The 20,187-nt window shown below is 40.0% G+C and overlaps 1 protein-coding gene across 1 annotated transcript in view; it reads left to right on the top strand.

The window, feature by feature from the left end:
• Positions 1 to 5,449: 5,449 nt before the first annotated feature.
• LOC111628388 (chondroitin sulfate proteoglycan 4-like) overlaps positions 5,450 to 20,187 on the top strand; it is a 57,705-nt gene continuing 42,967 nt past the window's right edge. The window contains exon 1 of the mRNA XM_023372163.1: positions 5,450 to 5,617. Within this exon, the coding sequence (XP_023227931.1) occupies positions 5,551 to 5,617 (67 nt within the window). The 5' untranslated portion in view covers positions 5,450 to 5,550. The remainder of the gene's footprint in view (positions 5,618 to 20,187) is intronic.

The raw sequence follows: 20,187 nt of genomic DNA, 5'->3' as shown, positions 1-20,187 counted from the left end.
AACGTTCACTGGAGTTTTCGAATTTTGCTTATTTCACCTATTGTTTTTGCCGTTGGCATTGCAGCTGGCGAGATTTCAATATCTAATTAAATTGATTTATTGGAATACAAAACCAAACAGAAACGGATTGTAGAGAAAGTGAAGCGGAATTACACGAATGTATAAAGTTAAACTCGTCACTCGGAATAATTTGGATTTCTGTATCCTTTCGGGTATTAAGGAATGTTTTGCGGATTGCAATTATAGAAGACGGCAACGCGCGGAATTTATTTAAAGACGTCGGAGTTAATGCAATATTTAGAAACGAATCAGTTTGATAAAAACACGAATAAAGTAATTTTGTGTGAAATTGGTTTGGTAGAGAAAAGAATGCGGAAAATCGATGTAGGCGTTACAATGCCGACAATGCTCTAAAAATTTAATCTGCACGAAACGAAATAAAAAGTGTCGACGAGTGTAATTGTTCTTCGGTAATTAGACAGCTATAAACCAACAAAAGCGATGAAAACCGAAGAAAGAACAGCGAGAAGCTAAATGACTTCAGTTTTAACGATTACTTCGGCCAGTGTCGCTTTCTGCTTGCCCCTTGCCAAACGCGAAACAACGGTTTGTGAGAAACGTCGCCATTTGCTGAAAAGTTTAAAAAACACGAAAGATACTTTGATTTCTTACTACTTACTAACAAAGGTAACAAATTATGTATATACTAGCGGATAAGCCCGGCGTTGCTCGGGCAAGTAAGTCAATTCTCATTATAACGGAGAATTAACTTACTCGATGATAACCTTACTCGAATAAAATGATTAATTTTAAATTTTTTAATCTAAAAAAATTGTTTGGAACATTAAATTTCGAATTTGGAACGAATTCAAATATTCGTTCGAATTCGTTTATTTTGGATTTATTGTTTTTGGGTTTCCAGAAGAGTGAAAATGATTGAAATATTTATTAATTGCCAAAATATACTCTATATCTGCCACTATTTACTTTCCTTCTTTATTATTTACACTTTATACTGACTAAAACTAACTCTCTCCTCCTCTTCCCTCGAGGTGGAATTTCCAAAAATCCCTTCTTAATGCGCATTCTCACGACATATCCCACTAAACGCGGTCAAAAACGCAAAAAAAAAAAACGAATCTAAAATAGTGCAGTAGAAGCCGAGTTCTTTAGGATAAGCTTAATCCTCCCCCTCTCTTTCGCGGGGGAGGGGAAATTTCGAAAAATCCCTTCTTAGTGTACAGTACATTCTCGTGACGTATCCTAAGTGTGTACCAAATTTCAATTTTCAACTCCTAACCGTTTGGGCTCTGCGCTTATTATCATTATTGCTATTATTATCATTACCAACCCATCTCCATTATATTATAAGACTAGCTGTTACCCGCGACTTGGTCCGCAGAGGTTTTGCAAGCAAACCCTAATTATATTCGGTATTTCAACAACCGTAGTAATTGTTATATAACACCTACCGCTGACAATGATGAGAATTGACGAGAATCAAACCAACTATTTTAAATTTGATCAGTTTTTTGGAACGTTTACAATCGTTCTATAATCGAACCAATACACAATAACAAATTCGAATCTAAAAAGGTTCGAACATTTTAAAAATCGAAATAGATAAAAATATTTATAACAATGTCTAAAATGTTAGTAATTTAATACACCTAAGTACTCGATGAAGACTAAATCCTCTCCCTCTGCCCTGAAGGAGAATTTCGAAAAATCCCTTCTTAGTGTGCAATCCCATGGCATACCCTGTCTACCAAATTTCACCTCTTTTGGTTAAGCGGTCTGCTCTGGGCGATGATAAATCAGTGAGTGAATGAGTGAGTCAGTCAGTCAGGACAAGCAATTTTATATATTTAGATATACAATGGTTCTTCACGGAGGTTTCAATCGCTGCGGTTTCAACTGTATTCTCGAAATCCCGGGCCGAACGCGATTTCGGATTTCTCGATATTAGAAATGTCAGAGCTGAAAATCCAGTCATTATGAAAATATTCCGTAACAGATAGTGTTCCATAAGTTTCGGGAAACATTCCACGTCTTACTAAGTTCTATCCGTTGAAGAATAAATGTTCCTGGTCGACTTTTCCTACCGAAGGATAAATTTCCTTCGACAGTTTTCTTCCTTGTTTCTAAGTATCCGTGAACATTTTAGAACTGCCGAACCCTCCCTCGACTGCGCAGATTTTCGCAACATCTCGTACAAATATTATTAATTGTAAAATAATAAAAGTGATATCCGCTAATTATAATTAATTTAATCTAAGAATGACTTTTGTTTACTTTACTCTCGCTTTCTAATTTGTTAAATTTCTCTCTCCACTCTACGAATCCCTCCGAGGATTAAAACAAATTTGCGGATGCGAACCGTTCGTATTGTAATACTTTCCATCGGACCCGATAATATCCATCGAAGATTTATAAATCAAAAGAATTTTTAATAATTTCCAGAAATATTGCAATTTATTTAAATGTTTCGAAGTACGGACTAAATAGAATCGACGTAAAATTTACTTTCTGAGGAAAATTCGGAATAATTGCGAAATTCGAATTTCGTCAACGCTAGAATTTCCCTAGCGGCCGGTGGGATAGATCGACGTCATTGGCAAAACAACGAGAAGATAAAGGCACTAACCGTTCATTATAATTAATGGAAAGAGAAGAAGAAAGGAAAAAGTGCAGACTTACAATAAACAATGGACAAACATCGGAATCGCATTATCGGTTGCACCCAAAATGCAAATGTTCTCTTTTCCATTAATGCTAATTATGCGGATCAATCACCGACGGACTTAATTGTCGCAATAAACGAAACTCGTCCGCGTAATCCATTATTCTTAATTGAGAATGAAATTTTTATTTCGTTAGCAGCCGAGCAACAGGAAAGTTTCGTTGGAACCATTGTAACCGTGACCGGAATTTGCTACGTCTTACGCCGACCAGCGGATAAAGCCGATAGTGACTTTACGTCTTCCCCATCAAAATTAAACACTAAATTGACATAAAATCTATAAATTCTTTTTAAATTGGCCAAAACATCCGTTAAACAATGTTTCCAAATTAATAACGAAAGGACGATCTCGCTTCATTAATCACTCCTCCGGTCTCAAAACGTCCGAAAGTAACCAATTACGGTCGAGTTCTATATTTAGTTACGCCGGTAATAACCGAGTCTTAGACACTTAATTATCCGAGAAATTAATTCTTATGTCTGGAAAACGAATAATTATAACTATGTTTACGGTAGACCCCGCTTTTACCGACTAATTGATTCCCGACAAACCGTCGTTAAGCGAGACGTCGTAAGTCGAGCTCCAATTTTCCGCAAGTTTCACGGTGGTCGATCGAAGTTTCGTGGCCGGAAGCGTACCGTATCCAGGCGTCCAACGGGCCAAAATTATAATAATTAAATTTAAGTGGGTCTACCGTATTTAATTCTTTAAAATTTCGGACCCACAATTAGAATTTATTCCGTGTTTGGCCGGGAAGACGCTTGTTTTGTAGGAGGAAGTTGTTTTGTCTCTCGGTTATTGTATTTTCTTGGCTTTTATCTTTCGGTTGTTCAGATAAGCGAAGATACGGCGTAATGAAAATATATTGTAGAAAAACAATATCGCCAAAGCGTTTTGAAAGACACCGGAGAGTTACGTAATATATTTCAATACGGTGGCATTCCAGTATAGAAAAGAGGTGTTCGATAAGCGACTTCTTTGTATAGTAAATAACTTTTTGGGACGTAATGCCAACGTACCGTACACCGGGTGGATTTTTGCCTACTGGCTTTAAATTATCGTCCGATGGACGGCGGGGCCAGCCATTTCCTACGAGTAATACGGCAGAAGTTTGATCGGTCGTCGATATCCAAAGGCGAAACCGGAAGAAAAGGAGGCAGAGAAATTGGCGATCGAATCCTTCGATCCTCTTCGAACGGGATCGATGACAAACGGATTTACCTTTGGGGTGGACCCGGAGAAAAATTATCGCCGACAACTCTCCAATGGCCATCGATTCTATCGAAGCGATTAATCTGAATTCTCATTCATTACCGGCGATACGTCGTCGTAAATCACCCCGATCGATGGCGGGAAAGGAGGGTCGCGCCGCTTATAAATGGCGTCCGACCCCTTTGGGTCATCCGACCGAGTAGTACCGGCGACTGCCGAGGAGGGAGCCTTCCCCGCCTTCGCCCGTCGGGTGGAGCCGTTGTCAAAGAAGATTTGTCGACTCTTCTTCGACGTCATCGCTTTTTATTTGTGTCGAACGACGCGACTCGTCATCGAATTTTATACTCGGCTCCATGTCCAATCTCGCGGGACGGGGCGTAATTGAATTCACTTTATATAGAGTAAAGTTTACCTTAAATTCAATTTAAGTTATTATTTTCCGGATAAAATCCGAAACGAATCAAGAAAAAACCAAGACGAAAAACAGAGACGAAAAAATAAGATTTTATATATTTATTGGAATATAAAATAATAATTTTATTAAATGAAATTTAAAAAAATCGACTTTATTAATAGGCTAAATGGAAAAATCTTATTTTAATTTTAAAATTTCTTTTAATGTTTCAATCTGGATCTTTTCTTTTATAAATACGATTGGAAATGGAAAGAAAAACCAAAGGCAAGAAATCATCATCTTTTAACTTTTCCCATTAAAAATAATGATTTTTTCTATTTTTTCGACTTTCTCGATTTCATCGAAAAAAACTCATTTTTTCTCCATTTGAAACTCGCTTATTCCATTAGAGTCGAGTTCCGGTTCCTGCCGTAAATCGAGAGAGAAAAATCCCCACACGCGCATCTCTTTTTCTATTCCCTTTAATTAACGCCTTTTATTAAGTACATTCATAACTCAATTTTTCTAAAAATTACGTATTTATCGTAATAACACCGAAACAATCGTCCGTGACAATCGGTGGTGGGAAGAAACCGGTAAAACGTATTAAAAATTATACTTTTACGGGCGGAATTAGTTTTTATTACGGCCGCGCATCCTTATTTATTGCGGACCGATAAAAATCGCCAGAATGTCTTTAATCGGCGTAAAGTACCGGGTAAACGCGCAAAGAGAAAATAGCGGAGTCGATACGTACCGTACACTCCGTCACCGCCAGCGTTACGCGTAGGAATGCCTCTACCGTGGCGTGACGTAAGCGAGAGAAAAAAATGACAAAGCGCGACTGGGAGAGGGGTGGAAGAAAGGGAGCGCGCGGCGCGAAGGAGAGAAGCGAATGCGACGAAGCGTTAAAACTGCGACTGCGGAAAGAGCCAAACAAATTAGAATAAGCGCCAAACAATAATTAGCCGCGCCGCAGATTCGTATTTAGGAAAGCGATCGATGCGGCCGGTTAGCCCGTGGAGTTTCGGTCGGAGGCCACCAGATGGCGCGGCGGCCGGTAAGAGACGGGTGGAAGCGGAGAGGCGCGTCGAGACGATCCGGGCTGCGGTTTAGAGTTACATATGAAAAGAGCCCAACGAAAGTCGGTCGTTCTTCGGCGCACTTCTTGACAATAATGTGACCTGGACGCGGGTGAAGATGTTCGTCTTCGGCTTTCCACTACTCCTTCTGGCCTTGGCCTGGACCGTCGGACCTTCGCACCCCGGTGAGTTCCACCTTCCTCCTCTCTCGTCCTTCCGACAACTCTTGCCGGTCGTCGATCGGTCGCTCCGACCGACTTTGGCCCGCGTTCAATTCGGGGTGTCGCCTACACCCGTCTCCAGACGCGGCATCTCCCTTTCCCCTTTACCTTCCTCTCTCCCTCGCTCTTTTCGTCTTACGAATTACGCGTAGTATTTATTGTATTTGCCTTATCGAAAGCGCCGACGTTATTTATCCGGTAGTTCGGTTTAATGTCTTTCGTCGGTATTTACGGTAAATGACGTAGTTATCTCGGGTTTGCTAATCGCGTATTTTATTTGTTTACGTCCGAAAAGCCACACTTTTGGTCCCCGACCGTTGGAAGAATCGCTTACCGAAAACGGAACTTGTCCGTTTTGTTGCCGCAGTAACGTTAATTTCGCCACTTCTGTCTTTGTTTAGCTCCAGATATTAATCTTTCGGAAGTTTGCTGATAAAATATCAAATTTACTTTTTAATAAATTGTCGTCGTAAATTGTTTTTTTTTTCTTTGTATTTTTTTCTCCGCTCTTCTCTCTTCTGGCCGAATCGTATCTGTCGCCGACACGCTTTCTGTTAAAATTAGTTAGAACCGCTTATTGAATTAAAGAGGTAATAACTTGGCCCGCTCGAAAAATCAAAGACTTGAAAGTAAATGGAACGTGAAATATCCGAACGTTTTGACTTTTAAAAATTATATTCGATAATTGTTTGCCGGTTAAAATGACTAAAAATATAAATAATCAATAATTTAATTAAAGGCTTGGTTTCTATTTAAAATTACTACCTTAAGAATTAAAACGTAACGATTGGATTTAAAAGTGAGCGCGCGTGCTTTTGAAATTGACAGGTTTTTTTTAAATGATCGACTTCGCAGCACGCGCGAAATTGATAATTTTTTCGAATTCGATTTATTTTAGAAAAAACGAACGTTTAATTACGAAACGCGTGACCTTTTATTAATCGGTTTGCGTATTTTCTTTAAAAGGAATCGATTAAAAAGTGGCGTATTTAAAATATTTTTCTGTGTTTATCGACGAAAAAAGGAAAAAATACCTGGCCGTGTTTTTTATTTCTCCAGTAAAAGATTGGATTTTCGTAACTAATGCGAAAATAATTTATTTGGTTTCGAGTCGTGATTAAAAGCCAATGTAAAAAAGGGACTTTTATCGTTGTCGGTCGTCTATTTTTAAATATTGGAAAGTTCGGGGCGGTGGGTTTAATGGATAAAGATATAAAAATAGGATTTAGTACGTGTGGAAAGTACCGGGCGCGATATTATTATTTTTTATCTCTTCTAATGTCAAAACGAGATTAACTTCTCGATATTTCCTTAGCGGTCGGCCGTATTTTTAAGTATTAAATTGGCGGCCTGGACTTTTCCCCACCGAATTAATTTTATTTCGATAATTGCCCCAGGCTTTTCGTCGCTTTCTTTTATTTTCCGCTTTTTTAAAAATCCGTTTCTCCTTTTTTCTGACGTGGGAAGATGCGGCGGAATCCGTCCGCGCGGGAGAAAGAAAATCATTTTATTAACCCGTTTTAAATCCGTTTTACCTGAAGGTAATTGATTTTACAAATGGAGGGAGGAAGATTCCGATGTAATTTTATTTCAACAAGTAGTTTGCCTTTTTTCTCTGGCGTACGGAGCTTGTTTCTCCGATTCCCCTCTCTCTTCTACAAGATCATTACATGTCATCGCAACGTGTAATACGTTTCTTTTTACTCCACGTTTTTTGCTACATATTGTGGTGTATTTCTGCCGTAAAGCCTACTTTTTTCTGCTTATTTTATGGTTCGATTTTTCCTTCAAATATTTTCCTTGCCGCTTAGAAAAGCTATCGTCTTTCTGATCTTTTCATCCAACGGCTCCTAGTCTGCCCGTAGACGAAATTTTTGAATGACATCGATATTTTTTAAAGAAATCTCCCGGAATAAAAAGATATTCCCGCTCGCATTTAACGTTTTCGTTTACGCATTTTTAGCTTCCAATTTACTATAGAAAGAATCTGAATTTCGAAAATCGGTAGGGCGGAAGGCACGAAACCAACTCCTCTTAATGCTCGTCCACCGTCGTCCTTCGACCATTTTAATTAGGTATCTTTCGGTCGCTTCCTCTGTTTATCTTACAAAAAAAGAGCTATTGTTTACGTTGCCAGTACTTAAAGTTAATAACCGTCGGGCCGTAATATTAATCCGGAATTAGCGTGTAACACACCTCGACTACAAAGAAAGGAGCGGCCGCTGCCGTTTCCCCGTTAAGCTCGGCATCGCTCGAATAATAAGATGCTCATTTAAGCTTCATAAATTTAATGGAGAAATCGTTCCCAAAATGAAATAATTACGATTGTCCGTACGACGTTAAAGAGACGAAGATTCCGTCGTCGGCTTCTTCTTTCTCCTTCCTCCTTCCCCCGGTGTTTATTAGTTTTTGTCGTCATTTCCCGTGTCCCCTTCGAATTAATTCGGATCTTATCGCTCCGTTAACTCGGTTCGCCGGCACTCGGACATTAATTGTGTCGATGCTAAGTGGGTCGTTTGCAAATTGAATGACTCATCCGCTTCTGGCACTCGAATTGTCGACGTCGTTTCCGCTTACGTCGAGAAAGAAGTCGTGTTTGTTTTGGGTGCGTTTGACGTGCATCGACCTCTCGGAAATCGTTTTTGTAAACTTCGCTCCGCCCAATTTTGGCGGTTGCAATGTTTACTCGAACGACTCCGATGACTCGTGTGCCAAATTTTCTTTTTTGTAATTCGGTCCTCTCGCCCGTATTTAAATTTCTGACGGGAGAACAAATAGATCGAAGTCGGAAGAACCAGCTGAACTTTGCAAAAATTCTTTTCTTCTTTCGAAAGTTTTTTTCATTTTTTACATAACTTTTAACCCGGAGAATATGTTAAAGTGTTCGTCGTGCTTTCCCGTTCTGCCACTTTTACTTTTGTTTTTCTTATCTTTATATACGCTTTATATAGATTGAGGGTTATTGGGTTATAAGAAAGGAAGAAAAAAAAGGAAAATCGTCGTTTCTAGAGTCATTCTATGGGGAAGTGCGGTTTAAACTAATACTTATTCATGGAAGATAAAACAATAACGATAAAATACATTCTAAATCCAGAATAGCAATGACCTCGTGCAGAGGTTAAACAAAAAAATACACTCGTTCACGGCTGTAAACAGAAACCTGGCGGTTTTATTTATTTTTAAACTGTTTGAAGGCAATTAATTTAGAAAATGAATGAAAATTTACCGGTTTATTTTAATAAAGAAAACGTATTTTTGCCGGTAAACATAACTTTTTTCCGTGTTCCCGGGCGGAATTTTTAATTAGTTTACTTTTTTGTTTAAGCGATAAACGTGAAATATTTAAGAAAAATTCTAGTATAGAAAATGACGCGTTTTAATTAATTACGAATTCAGAAATAAATAATTTTGTCACTCATTAATTAAATATTAGTCAAAGTGACAAACGAGCCAAATACAATTGCCGCGGTTAAGATAACATTAATCAGATTTTTGAAAAAAAAAGTTTCTTTCCTTGTGGAAAATAAAGAACAAAAGTAGGAATTGCCAGTTAGATTTAACATCATCTGTTTTAACGACGGCATCCAGTGTAATGACTTAACTCCGCACCGTCGATGACACTTCAGGGAGTGTTTTCACCTATGTTAGCTTGGCAAGTCGATGTTCTTATCCCCATACTTTACTGACTCCACTCGTGCATACTCACAACCCATTGATTCTTCGCTTCCCCCTTGGCTATCGAAGCTGGGAGCTAACGGGTCGTTTCTAGAATTCCTATTCCTTTTTTTGCTGGAGAAAGGGGAGCCGCCCGACAGAAGGAAATGTTACATTTTTGTTACAGAAATCTCGTTAAAAATCGAGAACGAAACCGAGAACTGCCCGATCGATACGGGACGGGTGCTGTCATTGTGGTAAATAATTATAATATTCATCAATCATACACCCGATTGTACCAAGCCGTTTCTTTATTTGATTAAATTAAAAGACGGCGAATGTTTTAAGATTTAATTTTCGGATTTTTATATTTAAAAATAGCGAAAATTTCCTAAGCGTATCCCGTGTTTCCCGGGAGCTTCGGGAGATTGCTCCTTTGCCAATAGCGTAACTTACAATCCATCACTTAGCGGTCGGGATTATATTTTAAAACCTTCGTCACCTCCGCACAAAGGGGACACATTTTGCACCGAATTGGCGGTGGCCAAAGGAAATTATTCCCGATAAATTTTAAAACACGGGGTAGATGCGCGCATCGAAGACGGGGAATCGGTTTAAAACAAAAAAAGAAATTTAATTTTTAAAAATCTTTACGTTTCTCCCCTTGGCCAATCGAATTAAATGTAGTCGTAGTCGAAAATTCTGAAATTTTCGAAAAAGTTGGGCGTTAATAAAAGGCGAAGGCAAATTTAATTGTCAGAGAGAAATTCTCACAAACGATGCGAATTAAGAATTAGCGAATGTTGACGAACCAAATTTGATTTTCTTAGATTTTCGGCGACTCCACTCTTCCCCTCTTTTATCCGCGGCCATCTCTTCCGCTAAAAATACTCCGGGCGATTTTTTGGAGATAATTTTAGCGATTTTTGGATCTTCGCTCGCGACTCTAGAAAAGGGAAGAAACCCCGAGGAAAGCCACGGTAGGAGGCTCGGATTTCGGCTGTCGGATCGCGACGAGTAAGCAATGGCGCCACGTCGCGCAGCCCAGACCGCATTACGGCGCAAGAAAGTCACTTAAGCCGGTTTTCGCTGGCCGTGGCTTACTAACGAGAGTAACGCGCCGCGTAGCATTCGAGATGGCGGAGGCCGCGCCATTTTTAAAGAGAAGCGGGAGAACTCGTATCCACTGCCGAGCGCGGACGAGAGCGGCGGAAACGTCTTCATTTGTCGACAAAAAGCGGCCACCAGAGTTGATTGATGAGCGCAGTTTTGGCGGTGAAATATTATTCCGAAAGAAAGTAAAAGGACCGGTTGCGCCGGCGGCCAAATAAAATAATGATCTTATTTTTTTCGCCGGGACACCCTCGTCCTCTCCTTCCTCCCCTCTCGGTCCGCTATCGTTTCGAATCGCTCCGAAAGCGGGAACGCGGAGAATGGCGGTTGCTCGGCCAACCTACGCTTTCCCGGTCGTAGCGTATCTGGCGATTGTTCCCGACCTCGTTTAGTCGACGACCTCGTCGGAGCGTGCCGGAAGACCGCGAAGTTACCGCGGAAGGTCGCGACCTACCGGTTGGGAAACTGCGTCGAATGGTTTCGGCGTGTTGGGTAACGTTCCGAGAAGGCCCGTCCGACCATCCCGACCTCTTATCTAGTTCCTCGCTTGCGGAGTAAAGATTTCTGTCGACTTTTCGACTCTCGGCCGTCGCCGGCTGCTCTTATCGCTTAAATTTCGTTTCCTTCCAAATTGTTTATTTTGGGCTCCGGTGTTGTCGTCGACGTCGTCGCTCGATCGATGACGTCGTCCGCAGTTGTTTACTCCGTATTAATTCCCTGCGGGTGCTCGGACCACCGCCGGAAATGACGTAGAGGCCCACCATTGGTTAATTACCTGTTGGCTGCTAATTTCGTTATTTTCTATTTGAAAAGAACTACCGCGTCGATTTAAATCGAAGACATAGACATTTTCGGAATCTTCCGCCTTCTTTCGTATTTGCCTGATCGAATTTAATTGCTGGGTTTTCTCCGGCCGTAACCTAAATCTCCTCCGAGTGTCGGGGGTGGCCTCTCTCTCTCTCTTTTAAATGGGGTGATATTTTTGTCGGCAGTCTCTACGGAGTCGTTCTATCGCCCTAGAAACAAATTGCACTAGATGCGACGCTCCTCTCCTCGCAACGCGACGTTTCAATAATGACACTTCACTCACTGACCTAATTTTTGCCGTGGCCGTAGCCACCATAAATTTATTTATTTATTTAATAAGTATCGGTTTAGAAGCTAATGTTTTGCCCGCGATATTAATTGCCGTCGTATTCGGAAATACCGTATATGATGCTTCCGTGTTTATGGAGAAAGGAAGCGGAGAAATTCCTTTCGACGTTTGACTTTTGCCTGTTAGACTCTACTGCCGCCACGTCGGTCGTAAGTAGGAGAGGAGGGGGTGAAAAGTAGCGAAAGTGTCGTAAACACTTCCTCCTCGTTCATATTTCATCGGCGCCCGGCCCCGTCGATCGATACGTTCCCCTCTCTCGTTTGAATAATGGACTAAATTCGGTTAGAAATGAAATACGATTCTAGTGCTACAGCCAATCCGTGATTTCTTCGTGACCGGGTCATTTCGCCCCCGGAAAAAATATCTTCCTCGTTATCGCCCACCGCGTTTAACCGTTTACCGAACGACTCTATACAATCCGGTGTTTTGTTTCCGGTTCGGACAATCGCTCCCGCAGAAAAGTTGATTTGGAATTTAACTCGACCGCGACAGACGGACGTTCCCGACTTACATATTTGTGGGAATTCTTGAGGATTTTAAAGAAGAGTGATGCGACCCGATTAAGATTCCTGTGGCTCGACGACGACTCCGATTTGAGAAAGAATTCCGACGTCCTCCTAACTAATTAAACTAGTAATTACTCGTCTGCCTTTTTCTGCTTTTTCGAATACCGGGCCATGGGCGCCGGTACCCTTTTTATCGGAAGATTAGATCGAATGCCAGATGCGTTGTTTTCTGCATCTCTTATGTAAATATGTAACGGGATTAAGGAAGATTTTGCTCGGCAGTTCGGGGAATAAATTCCAAAGGAAGATTTTTACATACGTCGACGTCTCGGCGAAATATTGTGGCATTAATGCAGCCGCGCCGCGACGTCCGAACGTGTCGCTCGTCACGGATGGCTCCATTCCGAAACACCAGAAAAATGCGTGTTTTTGTAATCTCTCTCGTGCACCGCTCGAGTTTTTTCTTCCATTTCCGATTTTTATTTGTATGTATACGCCAGTTTGTCGCATCATCTTTGTTCGCTTTGGATGGAAATGACGTTGTTGACATCGTTTCCGCGCTTTGTTCGCCCGGCGATAAATTTCTTCGATAATAAACAATCGACTTTTGTCTCTCTCCGAATGGCATCATCTATTTTTAAGTAACGTGTTTATCATTTCTTTTGCCTTTTTAATAACGCATCTCGTCCCTCCAAATTCTTTTCGCCCATTCTAAATTAAAATCGATTAAGTATAGAACTTTATCGATTTATCGACGAGTTTAAAAATGTTGATCGAACGGCGCAACTCGCCTAAAATCCTATTTTTAGTTTCGACCCCGGAAAGTCGAGTAGAAAATGCATCCGGGATTCTTCCCTACTTTTGTATATATTGAATTTTTACCATTTCGTTAACTTATAAATACTAGAAGAAAAGTAGCAAAGTGCTCCGCTTTGGCCCGGATAAAATATACTCTTTGACTAATAATTACGTCTCGTCCATGTCGTACGACAGTTCTTTCTCGGTTAAAGTGATGGAAGAATTGCGTAAGGTTCCGGTCCGAGTGCCGTCTCCGGCGAGTTGTTGGTGTGTAAGCCACTAACGCTAAAGGAGGATCTCTCTTAAACTAATTTATCACCTCGCCTCCGAGTAGATAAAAAGCTTACGATGTACTTATCGCTCCGAGTGTTTAATCTTAAACGTAAATGCCAACAAAATCACCGTAAAGTGTTTATTAATTTTTGTCCCCGACGTTTCGGGGAGCCGTCGAGTCCGTCACGTCACGCGAGTTAATTACGGGTATATATATATATAGAATTGCGCGTGACGTATCGTCGAATGGAGTCGAGCATTTAAATAACTATCGGACGTGGCGTGAGGCCTGCTGCGGGTTTCGCCTCTTATCGTTTCATCTTTAACGTAACGTTAATAAATACGATAAATTTAGCCGCGTTAAATGTTAAATACGTCATAAAAGTTGGTTTTTTTCCGGCGATATTTTGACGTAGATCACTTTTAATAGTCAATCTTTCTCCGGAAATTAGGTCTAATGCGGTTTTTCTCCACAAATAAATTGGTTTTGTCTCGAGTCGCTCTCCATCCAAGGACAACGTCAATCCAACTAAACGTTTCCTACAAACTGAAAACAGTCTCGAAATTACTAAAAGTTTCTGTCTTATTTTATATTTTTTTATTAAAAGTGAGGAACGTTTTTTCTCGTTTCTCGTCGAAAAAACGGAACAAAGAAACGAGAGCAGTTTTTCGTTTCTTGCAAAAAAGAAACGTCATCGATCGTGTAATAAGTCTAACGATTCATTTCTAGATACAGAATTACCTTTAGAACGTTTCTAAGCATTAAAAATAGCCTCGAAATTTAAAATAGCGCTGTTCGCCGCGGAACAAAGCTTATATTTTTGCGCTTCCCGCTTTGTGCAAATTTTTCTTTTAATATTGCAAAAGTTTCAAAGAACGGAGAATTAAATTTTTGCACTTTTTTCTGTATTTTTCAATTTTTCCGTGCAATTTATAATTTATTTTTGCTGCGGTTCTATTGGACGAGAGCTTAATATTTGCAGCAGAAGGCCGTAGCCGAAATAAATCGAATAAAATTGTAATTTTTGAATTTTTACGTGCGACCGATCCTAAATAAAATGTGATTAAAATAGGGAAAAAAATCAATACGAAAATCATCGGAGAAATTTTATTGCCGCTTTTACAATATTTTCGAATTTAAATTGATGCAAGAATACATTTAAGACCGGATGGCGAGATCTCGACGTTTAGATACGAGATCTCGGGTTTTTTCTATCTAGCCCTCTGGTGGCCGAGGCAAATTTATTTCTTTAATTCGAAAATCGTAAAAGACTACGTCACTGCGTTGCGTCAGAGAACGTTCTTTTTATTGTTAGGCATCCCGGTAGTAGTTCTTTGTCCCAAATTCGGAGTTTCCGATAAACTTTCCACTTCACAATTCGCCTAATGAAATGCTTTTTCTTACTTTCGCAAATGGATGCCGTAGCTGTCTTTTGTATTTTTTGTGTTTTTTCTCGTTATAGAATTCCGTCGTCTCACGAAATCTCACTTTTCTTAAGCTCTCTACCTGCCAGCTAATTTTATTTACTGGTTTTACTCCGGGTTTCGTTGGGGCGGGACATTTTTTGCCAGGAACTTAAAAGAAATTAGTCATTGCTGCGTTGGGGCGGCACAAAAAAAGTCGATTTGAAAAGAGTCTTTGATCGGAAGATGGAGAAATGCGGGAGTAATATTTTAGCCAGAAATGCGAGTTGTTTTCTCTCGCAGCTCGGACCAAATCGCAATAAATGGAACAATAGGAAATTGTCGAAGTCGTAAATGCAATTTTAACGTTCTCGCCGGGAGGAGAAATATTTTGGATGTCGAAAGAGGAGCGCGCGCTTTTGTCCTCCACTCCCCCTTTGCTGAATGCCACCTTTTTCCTCCTCCTCGGTCCGGACACTCGGCTTTGTGGCGGCTCAATAATCCGCTTTGTGACCGCGGAAGCCCTCTCCGGATGCCACGGTTTCTCTTCCACATACAATTAACGCCACCCACAATGCCAAAAATTTCCTCCCGACAAATAGCTTTTGCCTTATCTTTCGTCCCTTCACCTTGGTTCTGATAGAAGCGCAACCTATTCCTTACCTTAGCATTCGGGTAACAAAGCGTTTTTGATCGGAAGATGGCGGCCAATGACGATGCAAACCGAATCTGTTCCGTAATTCTTTAACATAAAATCGCAATATTCGGTTATCTTCCGTTTGTCTAGCGGTTCCTATTTATTCTAATAGTGAAAGCGTTTAAAGAATTTACCATTACTTACCGAAACATTCCGTGGTTTTCTTTACTACTATCGCTGCGCGAGTGTTCTGGCCTCGTTTTCTATCCGATGATGCTAATTTTTCCAACGTCAGAATCTCCGCATCTTTGTTTTCGTCTAACAAAAACGGAATTTCGGTAGGGTTGTTTATAATAAATTATTTGTAATACATAGAACTGTATCGAAATTAAATAGATATATCGTGAAAATTACGGATAAATGTGCAGAAAACGCGCCGTTTGTTTCGTAGATTCTTGGCCGTATTTCGATGGGAATATGCGTTTTCAAGCCGCAGAATAGAAAAGATGCAACGCGCAATTACACAACTCGATAGGATAGTTGTAAGAACAACCTCCTTTCGCGTTCGAAAGAGGGTTCGAAGACGTCACACAAGCCAAAACACTCGAACCAATGACAACCGAACACGGTAGGGGAGGGGAGTCGTTTCGTGTCGCGACGTCCGGGTAAACACCCCGAACTCGCCAATTTTTCGGAATTGAGAAGACTTTGCAAGCTCCTTCCGTCCACAATTTTTTTTTATTAAAATATCCGAGTTTTCCCGCTGGCGAGAGGAGAAAATTACCACCCTTACGAAAATTAACGCTTTTAAAACGTCTAGCCCAGACGGGAAGACCACTTATCGACTTTGGAGGCGACTAAAACTCTTTTTTTATATCTCGGCGGAGATAAGAATGAAAAATGGTTGCATTACCTTCTCTAGAAAGTCGAATGACTGTTTAAATAACCCCGAGAGAAAATACAGGAAGTTGACATTTTTTATGCAAGAGGTTAGCTATAATACATTTAAGTCAATCTAGACGTGTGTAGTAACAAATGCGCAGTAAAATAGTTTTGAATTGTAATTAATCGTTATATTAATAGACTTTTTATGCCGTTTTCCCGTAAGTCTGTTACACTGTCTGTAAGGACGTTCTTTTTTAAGTTTATTGAAGTTAAACGCATGAAATATTCAAGATATATCGTGTTCTGTTAGAACACGAAATACTTTGAACAATAAGGGCAAACACGTGTCTAATTTTCTTTAGAATTATTTCGGTTTGAAGCATAAACTCCGGCATAGAATCGATTGGACAGAAATTTTGGAATTTATGCGCTATTTATAGATATGACTCGCTATAAAATACGAATTTGGTTATTGTGAAATCGGAGCCAATTTACGATATTCGTATTGACATAAATCCAAGAAATCTGTTTTATTACGCACTTCGCACCCTTTCTAGTAGAGTGACGCAAATAAAGTAGTGAAGAGTTTTTCCCAGAAACGTCATTGTTTCTCCGACTCAATACTACAAAGTCAAGAAACGCGACACTTACTGTACTTTTCGAAAATTACTCCGATACTTTTCGGAATAAAAACAGGATATTTTACGTCAATAATGATATTATCTGTCTGGAGACACTTCTGTGTTTCGTCACGACAGACGTCAAGCGTAACAAAGCGTTTCTCGTTCTGTTTTCTTTGCCATACCGATTTAAATTGATTTGCTCGATAACACAGCTCTAGAATGTAATTACATTCAAATTTTTTATGTACGCTTACTTATTTACTGATATATTCATCTAATTAAATATTCGCATTACTCGCGTCATTATTAAAGATGCCGTATTTCTCCGTTAATGAGTTTCTTCTTTCTTACGCCATACTTAAAGCCACAATCACGCGAGTAACTTTTTTACCTCCGACTGACAAAATAATAAAACGTTGGAGTAGGAAATTTATCTGCGTGTTGCCATCTCTTAAGGTTTTCTTCTTGGAAAAGTAGAGAAAATTCTCTCCCTACAAGAAAATAAAAATTGATAAAAATGGCCGACGTAGAAGACCATTTCGTGCTTGTTGTTGGGCCAGAACATTTATGAAATTCCTGAAAGAAAAAAAAAAGAAATGAAGTATATTACATGTCTAATGATGACACACTATCGCTTTCTAGCCAATTTTTTCGGCAGTTATCGGTAAAAAAAAAAGAAATAAAAGAAAAATTCGATCGACAACGTCATCGATGCACTCAGCTTCCATTTCCAAAAATCTATTTTTGTAGAAAGCGAGTGTCAGTTGAACAAAAAATGCATTTTTGACACATTGTAAACAGTATGTAAGGATGATATAAATCTAATACTTATAAAAAATGACTCTAGAGGAGACTTATCTCGTCACGTTATCGAGATAGAATCCAGCAGTTAATGTTCACCCCTAGACTTATACCGTTAATGCGAAATCTAACATTTGTGACGAAACCGCACCCAAAAAACTTATATATTGTTTCTTAAAAATTTAATAAATTTGCTTACAATATCCTATCAGCCGCGCTTTTCCTCACAATGCAAAATTGTTTTCTTATACTGTAACGAGAGGAAACGCGTTTTTAAGTGTTACACGTTCTAATTTTTGGAGCCGTATATAAAAAAAGCTCTTTTATGTGTAATTGGATAAATGCGTGGTAACACGAAGAGGGAGGTTTCTCGTCTTCATAACGTTAGTCGATACTAAAATACGCGTTAACGTGTCAAGCGAGGATAAACAAGATCGTTTATGTATTTAGCGCGTGGCGATACTCGAACTTCTCCATAAAATTATTAAACTTTCTACAGTAGCAGTTAAAGTGATAAAAAGCCGAAAACTGTTAAACTGTAAAAATTAATTAACTTAAATGTTTTTCCTCCGCGTTAAGCGTTTTATTCCAATTCTTTCACCAAACGGTAACGTTCCGTACCGACGTTTATCGCCACGTTCGCACTATTGGAGATTCACGCGCGGCGAAAAGCGAAAAGAGGGTGGTCCTCTTCTATTCGGGAATGTTAATCGTCCGACAGATGGCGCTACCTCTTATCTCCCCCTAATGGATGGCGGTCGGGTGAGAGCGAAAGGTCGACGTTCCCGTCGTCCTCCTCTAAAAAGAAATTTGCTTCCCGGTTTGCTTCGGATCCGATGACTCAACCTGATCCCGCTCGAAATACGTCACGGGCATAGACCCGGCCTATCCGTCCACGTAGGCCTAACTCAAATTTACGGAGATAAGTAGAGTTGTCACTCTCCTAAATGGGGAATTAACGTAACGTAATTTCTATTGGCGTGTTTTGACTTTTGGGAAAAATATTTGCGTAAGTCTCCGGATGTCAACTTCGTTTCAGATTCGTTCCAATATTCTTCTCATTTCTTTGACTCGGACACGAGCCGCAATTTCTAAATTTAATTGCTAGAACTTGACGTAATCGATTTAAATTCCACTTTAACGGACAAGCACCAAAGCTGAAAGTGATTAACCAATTACCGAGTATGGAAAATTTGATTGGCTAATTTAAATTTTATCCCAATAATTGCGCATTGTTGTCATTGTAAGAAATGTCGCATCTTTCAGAATTTCCAAAGTTTGAAATTTAGATTAGTCAGTGACGGAATTTCCCATTATTGTTGCTCGGATGGAGGTTGCGTGTTTCTGACGTCATCATCGAAGGCGTCCTTCGAAAAACTGTTGGAAGGACGAAGGACGATGATCGGCTTGTCTGCATACTTTGCTCTCCCGGATGCCAATCGATGAGTGAATCCTTCGTCGAGCGGATCGCTTACTTCGTCCGGGTAATGCCGAATTTTGGAGATTTTTCTTGGAATTTTCCTCTAACTTACGCGTTATTCTTTGCAGCTATTTGTAAAACGATCCGAGTCACAATAACGTCGCGAATTTTGCCCGGTCGTCGACTTTATCCTAAGTGTTGCCATTGTTTTATGAAGAAATTCGCCGCGTTCACTAAAAAAAACCACTTCCTCCGTGCAGAAAGAAAGGGAAGGCCGAAAGAGGGACGCTCGCCCTCTGTCGGAAAAAATCGAAAATAAGGGAATTATTCCGTTCAACCGATTATATTAGATTTTTCTTAATAAAAACTTTCCACATTCTTTATTCCAGTAAAAGAATTTTCAATAAATTTCTTTTACTTGGAATCGATAGTGTATCAGCTACCGGCGTGGCATGTAACCTTTAAAGCCGTCTTGTTCAAACTTAAATCTCGACTCGGTTGACATTCGCCAGATGATTCTTAAACGTGTTACCGGCTAGAATATTTGTTCGTCACCAAAATGGATTTAAATAAATACAGAATGGTGTAAATGCTGTTAAAGTTCACTCGGCACCAAACTCTTCTGGTGCCACCGGGCTGAAAAATGAACCAGAAGTATGCCAAGTATCGAAATATTCAAAACTAGAGAGAGATTTATCGAGATCTTCATTGCAGAAAGGTGAGAGACCCGTTTTACCCCTTTCTGTTTGAAACTATTGTAGTGGATCCGCATTCCGGAAATGAAGTCGGAGGAGTTTTTTCTACCTTTTTCCGCCGGAGAATCGATATTCAGATTTATTCTAAGTTGAATGCGGAGCGGGAAGACGAAGAGCAAGACGGATGATCTCTCGGATCCTCGTCCGAAATTTTTACGGCTGATGGATGACTGCCACCTCTCCGACCGGAATTAGCTTTTTAGTTAAATAAACTATCGATCCCTCTTTCGAGACGACTTGCCTATTTTTCTCGGGATTTGTCACCTACAGCAACGAAATAACCAAAGTTTTCGCTTCCTTCCTTCCACCGGTGCGAGGTGATTGGGATTCTAACGCTTTCTTACCGTTCATGATTATTTGTATTTTTAAATATCTTGGAAATTTCGCCCGGGTTGGGTCAAAATGCAATGCGTGAAAGGTGGACGGATGCAATTACAGCAGAATGTTGACTCGATTTTCGCTCGGTTTATCCGCGTAATCTTTGAGAAGTAAGCGTAAAGATTACTAAC

Source organism: Centruroides sculpturatus, unplaced genomic scaffold (assembly GCF_000671375.1).
Source record: "Centruroides sculpturatus isolate CEXI.00-Female unplaced genomic scaffold, Cexi_2.0 scaffold483, whole genome shotgun sequence".
NCBI classification, from domain to species: domain Eukaryota; kingdom Metazoa; phylum Arthropoda; class Arachnida; order Scorpiones; family Buthidae; genus Centruroides; species Centruroides sculpturatus.
Note: the sequence above shows the minus strand (reverse complement) of the source record. Positions and strands in the feature narration are given on the sequence as shown.